General features: G+C 35.3%; 1 protein-coding gene across 1 annotated transcript in view; it reads right to left on the bottom strand.

Annotated features, from left to right (window-relative positions):
* Window positions 1-233: 233 nt before the first annotated feature.
* The window catches only part of CDH7 (cadherin 7), a 125,204-nt gene continuing 107,119 nt past the window's right edge, over window positions 234-18,318 (bottom strand). The window contains exon 12 of the mRNA XM_004422624.3: window positions 234-2,930. Coding sequence (XP_004422681.3) covers window positions 2,437-2,930 — 494 coding nt within the window. The 3' untranslated portion in view covers window positions 234-2,436. The remainder of the gene's footprint in view (window positions 2,931-18,318) is intronic.

The following is an 18,318-nucleotide window of genomic DNA, read 5'->3' as shown; positions in this document are numbered from 1 at the left end:
ATTTCAGAGGAAAAAAGAAAACTAACAAATTCACCACCATTACAACCGAGCTTAGCTAGAGTACTTCAGATAAATCCGTCTTAATATGAGACATTCTTCCAGCCATCTCAAGCATTTTTTTAAAAATACCATTGAATCAAGTTCAATACTCCATTGATATAATCTTCCACACATAAAACAGCAATTGAGTATATGCAAGAATTTCAAATCTTTATTTAAATTTGAGCCTTTCTTTTCCCAACCTATTACTAGCAAATATGAAAAAAAAAATTCAAAACCAGAAAATACATATACTTTAAAAGGAGAAAAAGCAGGGTGAATGATGTGATGTTCCTTTTCTAATATACATTCAAACCTCCTTTAGTGATATGTGCAACAATCAGCAGTTTTGACATCATAATCCAAATATACTAAACTATTTTATCTTCTTGCAGACAACAAGGGGATTATTAGAAAACTGTTTTCTCAGCATCTTGCTGATTTAACACCTATATAATTCCCACACCACACTCTGATTTTATTGACTTGGGTAAGTGTACTATGTGTTTTTTACTTGAAAAACTTACATATGTGACTAAAAGTCATGAACAGTATCTTTTACTCCGTTATAAAATTGTTTTTTCACACATATGTATAATAATACAGCAAGAAGCATATCTATCTAGCCATGAAACAATGTCTACAAAACTTTATTCAAATGAAAGGACTGTTTGCAGATAATCGGATTTATTGAATTATTTATTTTGATGAAGCTGAAGGCCACTTTCACATACTTCATCTCTAAAGGTGGGCTGAAATTTTACAGAATCCTACATAGTTTCTCCCCATGTAATCAAAATATTGTTATTCTGGTTCTAGTGTTTGTCTTTCGGAAAGAAGCACTTTTAGAACATAATTTCCTGTCCAGTGTCCACTATCTGTAGATTTCTTAGGAACCCAACAATCAATTCTTTTTTAAAGGAGAAAAGAAAGAAAAAAATCCATTCTTACTTGAATAGATGCACATTAAACTAGTATTAATCTAGGAAAAGATGATAGGTAGAAATATTATTTTAGTCATAAAATTCTTTTTCTAAGAAGCCCATCTCAAACGTAAACACATGTGATCATTTGAAATTCCTCTCTTCACTTGGGCACATCTAAACCAGTATAGAAATAATACACTGCTTGCTTAATTCTTGGGAACATATTTGCATCAGAATTTAAAGATGGGTTTTGAAATTTATAACATTACATTGTTTAAGATATACAAAAAATCAGTCTTTTACTCAATATGTTTACAGCAAAAGAGTTTGGGGGAAAACAAATTCTTGAAAGCCTCTGGGGCATCTACGATGTTGAAAAATAAATCTTGCTTCAAAGAAAATCTCAATTCTCTCTGAAATCTTCTTTCTAAAATATAAATATTTTATTCCAATGTTTTGTACGTTCTAATGGCTCAGACGAATAACTTATTTGTTCTTGTAGCTCTGCTCCTCTCTGAGATGTGAACTGCAACAGGGCTCAATTGCTGTACTATTTTTTTTTCCATTTCCATGCTTCATTTCCTTTGTGTAGCTCAGACTGAAGAAAAATCAGCATGTTCTGATGAGCTTAATACTATGAGGCAGTAAGACGCACCTGAATTTAGTGGAGATTGGAGCTCCAAAATAACGATAACACCATGTGTCAAATAAAAAAAGGAAAGGTATTCTCCTGTACAAATCAGAAGAGACAATAAAAGTCAACGAATAGACAGCAACTTTTTTCATACCTACGCAAGCATCTCAAAACGACTGCAAACTTTAAGAATGATTTACCTTTTTCTTATTTGGAACACTTCATAATTTATTTCCTAAACAACAGTTTATGTTGCCTTAAACCAAATTTTAATGGCTTGCATTGGAGGACTGGGGAGGACTTTCTAAGAATTTATATATTGCTAAATAAAATATATTTGCTAACCAACAGCAATAAAAGTCTGCTGGATTCTATGATCTAGCAAGCTAAAAGCATCACTGTAAATTAAATTTGTCCCAAGTTTTGATATGTGAGAAGTTCCAGAACTTTTCAATGGCACATGGTGTTCTATTCCTTTCACTGGCAGTACCATGAAGGTATGTACAGGGCATCCTTGTTTCACTGACAGCACAGGGCACTACTTACTCATAGAGGTTAGGTGCCTTTGCAGGTATCTGATAGTTGCTATCTATTCACAAACCACTGAGCATTTCTTTTTATCAAAAAGCCTTCAAATGCTCAGAGTCTGTGGTCAGTGCAGTCCCTTGGACAAGTCTAATGAAGATATGCTTCACCAAGACAGAAACCTAAACAAGTAAAAATGGAGACATATTTACAACCATTTTCTCTAGCAAGTGGAGTTCTTGTTTTCCATATGTAGTGGGTTTTTTTTGCTTTTACTTTTCCTTCAGTACATTTCAAATTAAGGCTCCAGGGCTATGAGTACAAACTTTCCTGGCCAGTTCCATACATGTCTGCAAGTCGTTTAAAACGAGGTCCCCAGTCACTTAGGTAGTCATAATTCTGATCAGAGTTTGAGCTGACGGAATCTAAGGAGCTGAGTGATTCAGCTACTGAGCCGTTCCCTTCAAATGCGTATGTCTGCAAGGAATCATAAGGGGGAGCGCAGGGATCAACATCGGCTTCTTTCAGTCTTTCCCAAATAAATTCCCGAAAAATGACATTATCAGGGATGCTTTTAAAAGTCGGTCGACTCAAGAACTGAATTTCTGGAGTCACATCCCTCCGAGTCTTGGTATCTCTGATGACGTTGAGGTTTCTCAGCGCGGCCATGTCGAAAGCTTCTGTGTCTTCCTCTCCCCCACCCTCGTCATCATATCTAACAATATTTTCTCGGATATCTCTCTCTTCATCAAAAATGAGGGGCTCTTTTTTCCGTCTTCTCATAGTGACAATCAGGAGGATCAACACTGAAACAATGAAACAGCAGAGAGAACATTTCAGTGAAGTCAGCCGACTGCCCCTCATCATAGTGCAATGAAGCCTAAGCTGTTGACTCATAGATTTTACGACCTTAAAAGGGAAATGAATTAGCCACCTACTTAGAATTCACAGTAGATTGCTAAAATGCCTTTAAAATAGAACACTTTTATACATGAAGACATCTTTTTCCACACCTGTTCAGAATTGATGTCTCCCTTTTTAACATAACCTCCACAATATTTGATAGAGCAAACTGAAGGGCCAGTTCAGGATAAACACGATCATTTCAAAACCATGAAACAGGATGGAATTTTTTTTGAACTCCTTATTTGCTGGAAAGGCAAAGTGACAACCATAAATGTTTTGGGTCTAATTTAACAACTGTAATTTTAGAAGGAAATGGATTATAGCATTTGATCAGGTTCTTTGAAGAAATGCCTAGAATGTGTCTATGAAACTCAGCTGTTAAATAAAATCCAGTATGTCAGACTATATATAAAGATTAAAAGCTTCTCTATAATAAACTGAGTTCCACTTTCAGTATCAAATACTGAACTTGGTCTTTATGCATTATACCGAGAGATAATGCAGGTTGTGAGATTTTCAGCATTAGCTAAAGATGGATTTAAGAAATCGATCATTCCTTTAACATTAGGAATTATTCTCCCTATATCAAAATTAATAATTAAGTAACAAAGCACATGGTTGCACTGGAAAGCAAAGGAGAACAACCACACTGGCTAGTCTTTGGGTTTAAACAAACTGAATATGCTTCTTTTTTTGTGTGTGAGGAAGATCAGCCCTGAGCTAACATCCGATGCCAATCTTCCTCTTCTTGCTGAGGAAGACTGGCCCTGAGCTAACATCTGTGCCCATCTTCCTCTACTTTATATGGGACGCCACCACAGCATGGCCTGACAAGCAGTGCGTGGGTGCGACCCTGGGGTTCTGAACCCCTGCTGCCAGCAGAGAAGCACGCGCACTTAACCGCTATGCCACGGGGCTGGCCCCTGAATATGCTCTTTGTATTTTTAATAAGTATACACTAATAAGGAGCCTGCTCTGGCTATGAATGACTGAATGCTAGCTGAATCGAAACACAGATTTCATGGCCCTTTGAATTATGTTAAAATTAAGTAAAAAAGGTATTCTTGAATTTTGGAATTCAAAAATATATAAATTAATGAATTAACTTTAATTATCTGGCTACAAATATCATTTTAACAATTTTTATTGTGTCAGCCAAACTTTTTTCTGGAAGATCTAAAAGGTCCAAAGGATCTATTATTCTTAGCATATTTTTTTAAAAGAAGTTTGAAATATTTATATTTAAAATATCTTGTAAGGTTTTACTTTGACATTGAGAATATATTTAAAAATAAAATATAAAACCATGAAGGACATCAATGTAATTCAGAGTAATTAAATGCAAAGACTAGGAGTGAGGCATATTAGATCCTCCACCTTGATCTGCTTTAAAAAACAAAAATCTAAGTACTTATCTAATTTTAAATAAAATGATTTTATTATCTTCAGTGAATATTAAATGCTTTTTCTTAAACATTTGTCTATGTGTTTTTCTATCATCAACAGGAATGTGACTGATGAAGAAATTTTTATTGGAGATCTTTGGAAACAGTTGTGAAACTAATTGTTTATGACATTTTCCTTTTTTTTCCCCTTTTCCCATTTGACCCTGGCCTACTGATCACCTATAAGCTTTACTGACAGCCTAGAATTCAGAAATTGAGATACATTTTTTAGCTTTTTGGCCATGTGCCAATGGCACATACATGCCTATTCTCTTTTTTGCTCTTATTTACTACCTTTGAATGTGCTCAACTGGCTTCATTAAAATAGCAGATATGTAGTCAAAAGCTAGCGCTTGCACACCATGCATGTCTCATTCTCTTCTCATAAGTAGTCTGGTAGTCACAGTTCCTCCCTGTTAAGTGGATTCTCAACTCTTGTCCCTTCTTGTCTTCCGAGAATTAGCATTTCTACCACGCCAAAGCCTTTTGGTTTCCAAGGTCCATGTCAGCATGTTACAACAGAAACATGTTTATAGAAGATTAACATCCTTCTGTTGTAACATGCTGGCATGGACCTTTGAAAACTTATATACAGCTTTGGTGTCAGAAGGCCTTGGATAAAAGCCCACCCTTTCTATATATCAGCTGTGTGATCTTTGACAAGTAACTTAAACTAACTAAGCCTAGCTATATATGAGAATTATAGCCAACTTCAGTGTTCGAAAGAGTGAGACTGGGGCATAATGTAAGCAGAGTTAGCAGAATACCAGGCACTTATTGGTGTGTAACAGAGATGTCTTCATTGTTATCCGCTGGCCTACCAAGAATGTTAATTCAAAATTCCAGGAACACAGCAAATGAAGATGTTGCATTTAGGCAACAAGCAAAGTAAAAGGTACCAAATATATGGCAAGGCATGTGCACTAAAGATTAAATGGGAGAGGGAAAAGGCAGTCAAGTGAGAAATGAAGGTCTGCATACGGGACATATCATGTGACCCTCACAGCAATCTTGTGGGGTAGGTATTTTCCTATTCAACGGTTGTCTTAGACACGTGAATCAGCCTGTCTATGGTCAATATAATAAAGTGTAATAACTAGGGGTGAGACACACTCCACTTCCATCTGCCTTCAAAGCCTTTGCACTTTCTATCACACCATGAGCTTAGTGCTTCCATGGAAGGAAACTGAGATACAAGCCGAGAGCTCAAGTGACAACTGCTTGCTCAAAGAAAGACACATCAGTAAGTTTTATGACATATGAATTAATAAAATCAGTTTAGATTTGTAGAGAACTTTAGTTTCTGAAACTTTTTACATAGTCTCCCCAAAATAAAAGTAATTGCACAGAAAGACAGGAGGACCAAGTAAGACTTCTTACTGAGAAGTCAAACAGAGTAAGACAGAGAATGGAGAGGTGAATATCGGAAAGAACTGTGCTGGGTGGACAGGTGGAGGTTACACATATTGGAGGGCAAAATTGAGGGGGAGCAAATGTCCAATTGAGTGCAAAAGGACATAAGAAATGAATGGGCATAAGGGTGAATGTGGGTATGAAGAGAGTAAGGATTATGTAATAATTAGATGCTCTTTTAATTTAAATCAATGTCTAAGTAGGCAAAACATTTCAAAATTCTCAATTCTCTTTTTTCATATAATTATAATGAATCTTGTCATATATATAAACAATTATTTCTTATATTCTATTGTAAATGTATTTTCACACTACCAATAAACTTGCTTTTTGACACTCAAGTATAGTGGTGTTTGGTAAAAGTGAAACATGAGAGTATCCACGGGTGTGTTGGCCCATAGGTACAATACCCATTAAGGATATTAATATTTTATGGATTTTGTATTATTTCCCATTCTTGCCTAAAGCTGAAAAAAATGTGAAGTGTTTTAGAAGGTTAGACAACTTTAACATTTCAATGACTTGGGAGAATATTAATTTCTAACTACTTGAGCCCATATAAAAAATCAATTTTAACCTTTACATAGAACAAGTATTAACTGCTCTTCAGGGACTATGGAGATAATCCCCGTATTAAAAAGAATATTTTCTGCCTAAGTAAGCACAAGATTATATATTTTAAGAGGTTTTACCATATGTCTTTTCTGTCATATGGACTATACATCTGAGTGGAGACAGAGGAAAAGATTTAGGTTTAGTTGAAGTCTAGGCATGAGGCACTTATATTGTGCCGGCTGTTCATGAATTTATATATCCGTTTAACAATATGTGTTAACCATTTATTATATGCATTAGGTATGATGATATAATGTCGTACACAGAAGTAGACATAGTTCATTTCCTTATGGAGCTTATAATTAAACAGTGCAGACAGATATTAATCAAATAACAAGCCAACTAAATGTAAAAGTAGAACTGTGATAATTATTCTAAAAGAGGGAAACATGATCTTTTAAGGATATATATTAGGGGAAAAAGATCCAGATGAGGAAGACATAACTGAGGGTAACTGAGGGCTGAGGGCTGGATGGAGGTAGAGAGGTGATATGGAAGAATATTCTTGGCACAGCCAACCAGTGAGCAAAAGTTTGAAGCCAATGTGGCTGGAGAGCAAAGAAAGAGATGGGAGATAAGGCTGGAGAGGTAGGCCCCCTGCAGGCCAAGAACCAATGTGTTGTAAGTACTGCATATGATCAGATTTGTTTTTCAAAAAATAATCATTCTGATTGGACGAAGGATAGGAACAGGGGAAGAGCAGATGTGAGAAAAGAAGTCAGAATGGTGTTGCAGCAGTAAAAGCATAATGTTGACCTAAATTTCTGGTTTTAGAATTCAGTTTCATAACGTTCAATTCAACATTTTCTGAGTATCCCAGTATGTAGGAAATAGTGCTTGGTATTGGCAAAATCATAACGAGAGAGGATCTCTACATCCAAGCGGCTCAAACTTTGTAGGCTATGTATACACAGATAAATATAGTACAACTTGTAATGCAAGTCACTGTAAGAAGGTACAGATATGCATAGGTGCAAAGAAGCATGCAGACAGGAACAACACCATTCTCCCAAAACAGAGAGAAATGAAGTGAAGATGGAGAAACATATAGAAGTGTAAAACACACCCCATACTATAAATTAGTGGGCGCCTTTATTCTCAACTTCACTGTGGTCTGTGACAGACACATATCCAGATATATAATCTAGAACATGGTTTTTACTGAATCATCTTGAACTTATTTTAGTCTTACTTTCCTAACCAACTTCTCAGAGGTTAACCATAGCATTATTGGCCCCTACATTAAGAACCCTTCTCTCCAATAAACTTCTATCATCAAGTGTCTTATCTTTTCAAAGATGGCAGACACTTTAAAAGTCATCCAGATCTGCTCTAAAAGGACTTAGAGGGTAGCTCTCAGCTGTTCTTGAATTCAACACCTCATTGTCATCCCAAATCCCCTGCACTGTATTTTTTAGGCTTGCAAATGTCAGAATTCTCAATATCCAGTTTTGGTATCCAGAACTAGGCAGAATTTGGCAGATGTGGTACAAAATGGTACCACTGCTAGAGAAGGCTACTTACATTAAACAGCAACTATTTCCTTTAATGAATTTAATTATTTTTTCTAACATATTCCAAATTTTGAGTCTGAGGTTCGTTTAAAACCAATCAGTCATGTGAACTACCATCAAGCCAGTTCTTTTCCAGCCTAAAAACTCTGTAACAGGTTTCTGTTTTAAAGCAAATTACAAATCAAAAGACTTTATACCTGTTAAAAATCACTTTCTTAAGTTTAACCCATTGTTTAGAGACTGCCACAAAAAGGTTAAAGCCTAAATTTTATTTAACTCAACAATATTTTTTACTGAGCACTGATTTGCTAAAACTGTAACCCCTATAAAAGCAGTGATTTTATCCCTCGCGGATGTATCTTAAGCACCAAAAACAATACTTGATAGTAAGTGTGCACTCGGTAAGTATTTGTTAAATAAATTAATAAAGTGCAAGCAAGAGACTGTGACTGGAGAGATACAGATAGCTCTTGCATTAAGAAAGCCAATATTTTGTACAATTAAAAAATCAATTAACTATTATGTAATGCAATAAATTATACAGCAATATAACACATGCTACGAAAATATGTATGGGAAGGTATGTTCTGGCCAAGATGCTCAGAGCAAGTCTCCCAGAAGAGAAGACATTGAAGTAAGATTTGAAGGATGAGCCAGCCTTCACCAAGAAATACTATTTTCTCTATGGTCTCCATGAACAATCAGGATTTCTTATTATCTTATTATAATGATAGCCATTAGCCACATGTGGCTACTGAGCATTTGAAATGTGGCTATCCCTATTTGAAATGTGACTTGAGATGTGTTTTAAGTGAAAAATATGTATGTGATGTTGAAGACAATTTTTATAAAGTAAAATATATTAATAATTTGTATTGATTACATGTTAAAACTATAGTAGTTTGTTTATACTACATAAAATTTATTATTAGCATTTACTTCACTTGTTTCTTTTTATTTTTGCTACTGAGGCTACTTGAAAATTTAAAATTACATATGTGGTTCACACTTGTGAATCACGATTTCTTTCTTTTGGATAGCAGACCTAAACAAAAGATTCAGAAATACTAGAAAAATCTTAACTGCATATGGTCTTAAAGTATACTACACTTATAGTAGGTTTTATTGCCAAAAGACATATTAAACAATGAAACAGCTATTATCCTACAATTATTACTGTATCTATTAGGTGTAACTTAAAAATGACTTAAATGAAAAATCTGCTAGCACAATATGTATACAAGTTTAGTAATTTATTATAAATAATTATCCACATTAATGTACAAGTAGAATTCAGACTTTCAATAACTTTCTATTTTTCAACTCTTCACTTTTTTAACTGTTCTCCTTCACTCTCCTGTTCTTTGATCCTGTTAATTTGCATAAATATTATTAAAAATTTATTATATTTTCTCTATTTGGTACTAATTAAGTTTCACTAACTTTCTTTTAATTTTGAATTGAATTTGAATTTTGGTGGCTTCAGATAAGAAACAACCATGACAGAGAAACATCCTAACTTCCTTTCAGTGTCAAACTCCCACCACTTTCTCCACACTTACCGCTCAACAAGAGCTCCGTACTCTTATCAAGAAACGGAGAGGTTATGGAGAGGAAATTTTCCAATCGATAATTGATCTTCAACTACACTTAATTTTATTGGCTTTTCTTTTTTGCAAAAGTAGCCTATTCCATATTTCAACATTCTTGCATCCTGATTGCTCCTCAACCAGAGAAATGTGGGTTTTTCTAAGTTACCAATGACTTTGACATTTACCAAATCCAATGGGTGCGTTTCAGCCCTTTGTTTACAGGGCATATCTGCCATATTTGACAGAGAACTTCAACCAGGAGACACAATATGGGTAAGTTTCCTTGAGATAATTCAACAGAATATTATGGAGCTTCTTGCAGCCACTTAAAGTTTTACTCTCTCTTCTAATATCATGGTTTGCTTGCCAGCTGCTCTTCTCTAAATAGTACTAATGGTAAATCCTCCTCAAGTTCTGTACTTGGTTTCTTTCCTTTTCATCCAAGACTTTTCCTAGGTGAGCTCAATGAAACTCAAGAATTCAACTACCTCCTATATACGGCAATTGCTGAGGACTGACATCTAAATCTCCCATTTATCTCTCTGGATAACCAGACCATATTTATCAGTGACTACTCACAATTTTTATTGATGATAAAAATGTACGGACCTCTCAGAATATAGTAAATGCTCAATAAACAGTCATTATTATCATGTTTGTTATTTGTTACTCCCACTTTTACTAAAAGTTTTTAGTCAATTGTCTCTCACTCATACAATATTCAAAGTTTCCAAACTTAAACCAGAAACTCCCAGATCATCTTTGCCTCCAACTTCTTCCCTTCCTCCTTGTCTTCACGTCCTGCTCATCCCAATACCTCAATCAACCAAATATTGTATATTGTAATCCCTGAAATGGGCCTCAAATCTCTTCCACAGATCTACCTGTCCTGCCTATTTAAGACTGGAAAATTTACTTTAAATCCCTGCTTCTCTATTTACTGGATGTATGGCCTTAGACAAAATATTTTACTTACCCCTGCCTCAGTTTCCCCCTCTCCAAAATGGAAATAATAATAGTACTTATCTAGAAGGAACTACCTCATAGTTACTTTATGAAGATTGAGTTCATATTTGTAAAGTGCTTAAATAGTGCTACACATAGTAAGCACTATCTGGTTTTGTTAAATAATGTCATATATTACAAATATATGATCTATAATAACATCTCATACAATTCAGTTCCTGTTGCTTTGGTTCTTGCTAAAATTTGAGTCATATAACTAGCGCACAGAAAGAAACAAACTTGACCATTCATATACATGTGATTTTGATAACCCTTGGTTAATTTTGTTTATTTGATATCTACTTTAATCTATTTATTGGATGGTAGAATAATGAATAATAGAGATACTGAACCTATTGTTGAGAGGCTTAAAATTTATGACAAAGGTAGTAAAATAAACAGTAGAATGTGATAAGTACTATTCACAGATTCATCCAAAAATTTTTCCTCCCATATGCCCTATACTGGGCCCTGAGGATATATTGGTTTAAAAAAGAAAGAGATTAAATCACTACTCTCAAGGTGCTTTTATATTTGGGCAAGGTAAACAAATATACATTTACAAATTGTGATAAGCGCCGAAAAGGAAATACACAGGTTTCAGGATAAAGAATCATGGGTGTGAGGGAGACCTAATTTAATCAGTGGGTGGGGACAGTCCCTCTGAGAAGGTAACACTGAATCCAATTCACTGGAGGAAGGGAAGAAGTTGGAGGCAAAGATGATCTGGGAGTTTCTGGTTTAAGTTTGGAAACTTTGAATATTGTATGAGTGAGAGACAATTGACTAAAAAGTTTTAGTAAAAGTGGTAGTAACAAATAATAAACATGATAGTAAGTACCATTTATTGAGCATTTACTATATTCTGAGAGGTCCATACATTTTTATTATCAATAAAAATTGTGAGTAGTCACTGATAAATATGATCTGGTTATCCAGAGAGATAGATGGGAGATTTAGATGTCAGTCCTCAGAAAAGGACAGTATGATCCCAACAGGTGAAAAGATGCAGGAAGAATGTTTCAGGAATAAGGTGGCACATTTGAAACTCATAGAAAGAATGGCCATGTGGATCTTCCTACTGGGTAAGTGAAGGATCAGGCAGCCTGATACCTTTGAGAAGTGAGCAGGCAGCAAATCATGCCTTGCTTTGTGGGCTATGAGAAACATTTGGATTTTATGTGAGTACATTTGATGCTTCTGAAATATTTCCAGAAAAGAAATAAAATAATTCATGTTTTAAAAAGTGAAATGGTAAGGAGAATACTAGTGCAGTCTGGTTGTGATCACATATGGATGTCATTGGAAGTGACATTTAAGCTAAGATTTAAAGGATGAGAGAAGTCAACTTATCATTTTGTCTGGATATATGCAGATCCCCAGTAACAGGCCAAAATTTGACCTTGCACTTATGAACCCATTCTATTGTTTATAGTCACAAGGATAAACAAAGATTTGTAATTAATAAAATCCAAGTACGTGATTGAGACAAATTAGATAACTATAGCATTTTTAACAGAAATTTAAAGTGAATTTTAGCAACAAATAAAGTATTCTTGAAATCTCTACTGCAATATTTACTCTATCTTTAGATAGATGCTAAAAATCATATATTCTGATTTTTTTTCTTGAGTCCTTATATAGCTCCAAGCCTCTTAACCTGAAAATATAATTTAAATGCTTTTAACTTGTGCCATATTCATTTCCCAGAAATATTAAAAGATAGGCTGGGGGCTGGCCCCGTGGCGTAGTGGTTAAGTTTGCGTGCTCCGCTTCAGCAGCCCGGGGTTCGCAGGTTTGGATCCCCAGCATGGATCTACTCACTGCTTATCAAGCCATGCTGTGGCAGGTGTCCCACATATAAAAAGTAGAGGAAGATGGGCATGGATGTTAGCCCAGGGCCAATCTTCTTCAGCAAAAAGAGGAGGATTGGCAACAGATGTTAGCTCAGGGCTAATCTTCCTTATACACACACACAAAAAAGATAAGCTGGATCTCAGAAAAATGTCCTAAAACTGTAGAATCTTAGGAAATGGGAAAATCAGGGTCCAATGAAAATAGTACTTATGGATAATGAAAAAAATAAAATCAAATGTTCTTTTCTACTAATGAGAATATTCAAACATTCATAGGTTCGTTCAGCATGCACGAATCACATGCATTCTCTATGTCAGATCAGCATTTATGAGGTGCTATGTATATAATCATAAAATAATGCTCAGTTCCTGCCCCCAAAAGCAGGAGCCTACTGGAGGAGACACGCAAGGAGATGAACTAGTGAAACAAGCAAGGCAGCCAGGAAGGATGCTCTAAGACTGTTTTACACAAGGTATTATGGGGCCCAGAGAAACAGCACCCAAGTTGGACTCAGAAGCAAAGGAAGTGAGTCTTGAATACAAAATGGAGATACCAATTGTGGATTGTGGGGAGAGGTATTCCAGGCAGAAGGAGCAATGCATATAAGAGCAGGTAAGACAAAGCAGGATGAGTCTGAGAAAGAGCAAGTCATGCAGTGTGGCTGAAGTAAACTGAACTGAGAGAGATAAGACTGAACTGGGAGGGAACAGCCAGGTCATAGAAAGTCAGTGATTTTAGTCTGTAGACAATGGGGAGCCATGGAAATCTTATTTTAAGCTGGAGTGTGTCACAATCACATTTGCTTTTAAAAAGCTTACTCTGTGCTACTGATGAATTGAATCTGATAGAGACTGGGGAAACCGCCATAATTCAGGAGGGGAAAGATGGCCCTTGGGCAAAATCAGGTGTAACATCAAGGGAGAGAAAGGAAGAGATTCAAGAAGCAACGAAATAAAATTAACAGTACTTGGGGACTGATGGGCTATGGAGGATAGAACAGAGCAAAGAGTGAAGGCTGACTAAATCAGAAAAAGAGGTAGCGATGTAGAAAAATTGTTCAGTATGTGATGATTTCAGATTTCTAATGTCAGCAGTCCAACAGAACAATGAATATACCTATCTAGATCTGCTGTGAAAGATCTGAACCAGAGGTTTGCAAATCATCTACATAAAGGAGATACTGCTTTCCATGTCTCCAGACAGGGAAAGGTTTAATTACAACTGAGATTGATCTTCCCTTTCCCCAAAACAAGTCCTAATACAAAGTTCCTCTCTATTAAATGTCCGAGTTAGAATGATTTCATTTGAGTCTCAAGTAAGACAGAAAAACTGACCTGAGCACAATGAATATTTTATGCACAAAGACAACTGGTGTATTACATTGTTGTTGTACTGAAGTATAATCTCAAATTCAACATACACAGTTCCAAATGTATTCTTTCAGGGTTGGAAGCAATTAGAGGATACTTAATTGGACACTCAAAGTTAACCAAAGAAGTGATAAGCCACTATGTGAAACAGATCAAAGATACTGTTGCTCTAATTTGGCAGTACCTGGACTGCCACACCCACAGGCCTATAGGCCTTTTCTAGATACACACAAGTCTTTCATATTGGAAAACACATAGGGAAAAATACCTTAAAAAATAAAGGACTTCCAGAAAGCAGTCTTGTCTGTTTGGGTCCCGGCTCTGACGCCTTATAACTTTGTGCATATCTCCTCTAATTTACAATTTTCTCATAAAACAAGTGGGCATAATACTAATACTTAATAATACCTGCCTAGGAAATGCGATATGAGAATTAAATTAGATAAGGCTTGTAAAGCAGCTAACGTCTAGCACTTAGTACAAGCTCATTAAATGTAATTCATGTTTTAGTATGCTTGCACTTGTTTGAAAGAACACATCTGCTACCATAAATTAGCCCCTGGAGTCTGTCCATTATTATCACTAGGACTGCTATGTCAAATATGTTCCGTCGTTATAGATTATGATGGGAATCCATCTTTTACATCCTGCTATCATTTTTTTCTCAGCAATCTAATATATTTTTTACTTAGGTAATACTATCATTTACAAAACCAGGAAAATATTTTTGAACAAAATCATAAGTGGCCACAGTAACAGGAGAGAAATATCGTGTAGCGCTTGGTAGATCAGGCAAGAAAAGGGAAAAGATTAATGATAGCTAACCGTCAAGCTGGCCATCCTGGGCACACTGGAAGAGCCTGAATGCCATGTGGCAAACAGTGGTTTTCCACAAACGCCTTATGAAACCTGAAGCTGGGCCAGTCTAACTAATCCCGGTGATGACTCAAGAGCCAAGAGCTGCACAGGATGTTACAGGACTTCAATTACTCAGACCTAAAGGTCCAAATAGGGAAAAAGCAAAACTTTATAGTAAATACAGCGACAGTTTTAGTGTGCAGGAAAAAGCTTCTTTGTGCAGACTAACAGAAAGAAACTAGCTGTAATAGTCTCTGAATAGATGTGCAATATTTAACATTGACACCATATATTAAAACAAAACAACTGAAATTCTTTCTGATTATCTATCAAAATCCACTGAAGTAATAAGATAATGTCAGTCCTTCATAGAATTTGTTTTTTTAAAGTGCTTTCAGCCTGGTTGTAAAATAACCATATATAAATAATGATGAATTTAACTATGATAAAAATGTATATTAAAATTGGTGTTGGAGTTGGGGCAAAATATTTATTCAAGCATTAGAATACTTGAATATCTTGCCATATATTGATGAAATTCTTCTACATGAGAAATAATTGATAACTTTATCATGAGCTTTGAATATGACAATAATGTCTCCCATTCAGGTTGTACTTGGTGTAAATAAAAGAAACCTCATATTCTAATTTTTGGATCATCTCTTTCATTGAGAGAATTCAGGTGCAAAAAAATGAGAGAGAGAGGGTGAGAATGACAGAGAAATCAGAAAATGTCTCACCTATAAAGTAAGAAGAATGCAGATATAGGTGAAGACGGACAATCCAACTTCAGATACCATGAATTTCAAATCTTGAGAAAAAACTACGTGTGAACAACAATTTTTTCTATTTTCAAGGTCTATTTCCTTTGTAATTTAATCCAAAAGCAGTGATGGAGAAAAAGGAGACCTAGAATCTTATGCATTAATGGCCACTAACTTGTTATATGAACTGAAAAATCCTTGAACCTAATCATCCCTGAAGTTTGGGCTGGAACTGGTTTCTGCGATGCCTTCCAGCACTAACCTTCTGGGAACTTCAGGGCATCCCCTTCCGTCAGGTTACAAGTAGCTTTAATTTGTCACATCACAGGAACACACACTCGGCAGGGAGTGAACATGCTTTTGTAAGGAGTCTAAAGCCCAGGTGCTTCTCTAGCTTCATCCTTAAATTGAACTTGCTTCTCAAAGTTCTTCTTCCCCATCCCCGCCTCTTCGCTTTGCTTTTTTATAACAATATTTGTTCAGAAGCCTGAAAAGGTTTTAGTTACAAATCCTGATACCTAGTGCCTAGAAACAAGACTCATGCCACTTCTGGAGATGTCAAGAATGAGTCATTTGTGCACTAAAAGTCAAGTTTCATGCCAGGCTGAGCACCCCATCTGCAAGCGCCTCGGAGTACTTGATCCCACTGACCCCGGCACCCATTGTGAAAACTCAGAGTCCACAGTAGAGGAGACAGAAGCAAAAGAGTATAAAAAGTCCTGATAATCTGCTTCTAAAGACTTAGGAAATAAGGCACAAAGAGAGTCAATTCTGTACTGAAATGCTAACATTTGAACACACTGATTACTGGGCAGAGTCCTTACTGGGAAAGGGAAGCTATAGGTAGAAGCCCCTGTTTCCAAACTGTATTTCAGTACCATAGGCTCTGTGTTGACTTTTGTTTTTGTAGACTTGCAGAAACTTTTAAAAAATGAATAAAATTCGGGACATAGAAACCTGATCCTTAGAAGTGGCATTCCTAACCTGATGTCTGTTTAAGGAAAACGTTCAAATTTGACAAAAAGAGTAGTCATACTTAACTAAATTTTGACAAAATCCCTAAAACTATAATCTTACTCTGAGATATATGCATATACACACGCACATACTCACATATATCATATGCAAGAATGAAATCTAATAAAACTCTACTTCACTTACTTTCAGTAACAGCCAGGTAACGATTCTTAACTAATTAGAATTGCCAAGCAACCTAAATGGCAAGGTAGCCCTAAGTCACAGGTGAAAGTATTTTCTAAAAATGAAGCAGGCTTCATTAGACAGACAGCCTTAAAAAAAATCAAAAGTTAATTAACTGTTGGGTATGATTAAATTCTGGGGACTGCAATTTTATCTTACTCCTTTGAAGTACATAGCATAATCGAAATTGTCTGTGATAAAGTGGTCAAGTTAAGTTCAAAAAGAGTCATCCACACACCATTTACCTATTCTCCTCATTTTTTTCTGACTTTATGCTTTTGAGCTAAAGACATTGCCATTTTAAATACAAAGGAAAATCTTCATCTTCTTATCTAGGTTATTCAGCTACTGTAAAATAAGTATGCAATTTCACCTCTTTATTATTATGTTTTGGAACCTGGGAGAGCAATAAAAAGTAGTTTGCAATGGTTCCATCTTTTTCAAAATTTACTCTAGTCCCTTATATTCAAATCAGGTTTTAACTGGGAATTTCTTGCCATTTCTACTGAATTCCTGAAAGTTTCTGCCACCTGTGTGAAGCTATCTAGAAAAAAATAGATGTATTTGGTTAGCTGAAATTATTGAAGATAATAACTTCCATTTTTATGAGGTCATTTACAATGTATTAGTAACTAGGTCTTAGCTTGGTTAATAGGTTGAGAACTTGCTTCATCAACAACACTTAAAATTTATTGAATGTTCACTATATGGTAGGAAAATGAGTTATCTCATTTAATTTTAACAACAACTTTATGAGTCTAGTTCTATTATTTTCGCCTTTTAGATTAAGAAGCCAACCTTAGAAGAATTAACATTCCCCTGGTGAAGAACTAGTGTATGTGGGAGGCAGCAATAAAAACTAGGTTTACCTAACTCCATAAATCTTGTTTTTAACCATCACACGATGATGACTCCCACTGCTGAATTCTGCTTTTCCAATATAAATATATTATAAATGGATTTACAAATTATATTAAACCCCAAGAAAACACACAGTAGAGTCTCAGATGCAATATTAAATGCTTGTTGTCCTTGCTGTAGGAAGTTACACTGTGAAGGAGAATGGAGCTAAGGAATAAACCCATTACCCTATGCCCATGTTGGATGTCTCCCAATTTTTAAAAGGATGCTGCATAATCTCTTCTAAAACTGCAATTCTAATATAAGTTATAAATATAATGTAACTACATAATAAAGTAATCACGGAAAAGTACAATTAAATATGTTAATTCTTCTTGGGAAATTATAACTTTTGCATTGCTGAAATTGCAATCATTTTAAATTTGCAAATAATTATAAAATCTACCTTAAATCTTCTCTGAAAAGAGGTAGGATATAAAACCATAATTTCTAAAATAAGCATATTATCAAAAAAATATAGAAAAAGATTCTAATATATCTCCTCTGTAGATTATTCTAAAGCAAAAAGCTGGGATATGATAAATTAAACAACAATCTTGAAAAACTTCAATTTTAAACATAAGCCATTATTCTTTACTGTTATTTTAAAAGTGAAATTGATATTTTTTCTGAGTTATATTTTAAATATATCAGTGGAAAGTGTGCCAATGATCATGGCCTGCTCAGTGAGCAAAACACCATTGAATAGAATACTTGCAGCGTTCTTGAAAAGGTACTAAAAGGAATATAAAAGA

This window comes from Ceratotherium simum, chromosome 14 (assembly GCF_057802395.1).
Source record: "Ceratotherium simum simum isolate JZ-2026a chromosome 14, ASM5780239v1, whole genome shotgun sequence".
Classification (NCBI taxonomy): domain Eukaryota; kingdom Metazoa; phylum Chordata; class Mammalia; order Perissodactyla; family Rhinocerotidae; genus Ceratotherium; species Ceratotherium simum.
This window is presented reverse-complemented; position numbering and strand designations above follow the sequence as displayed.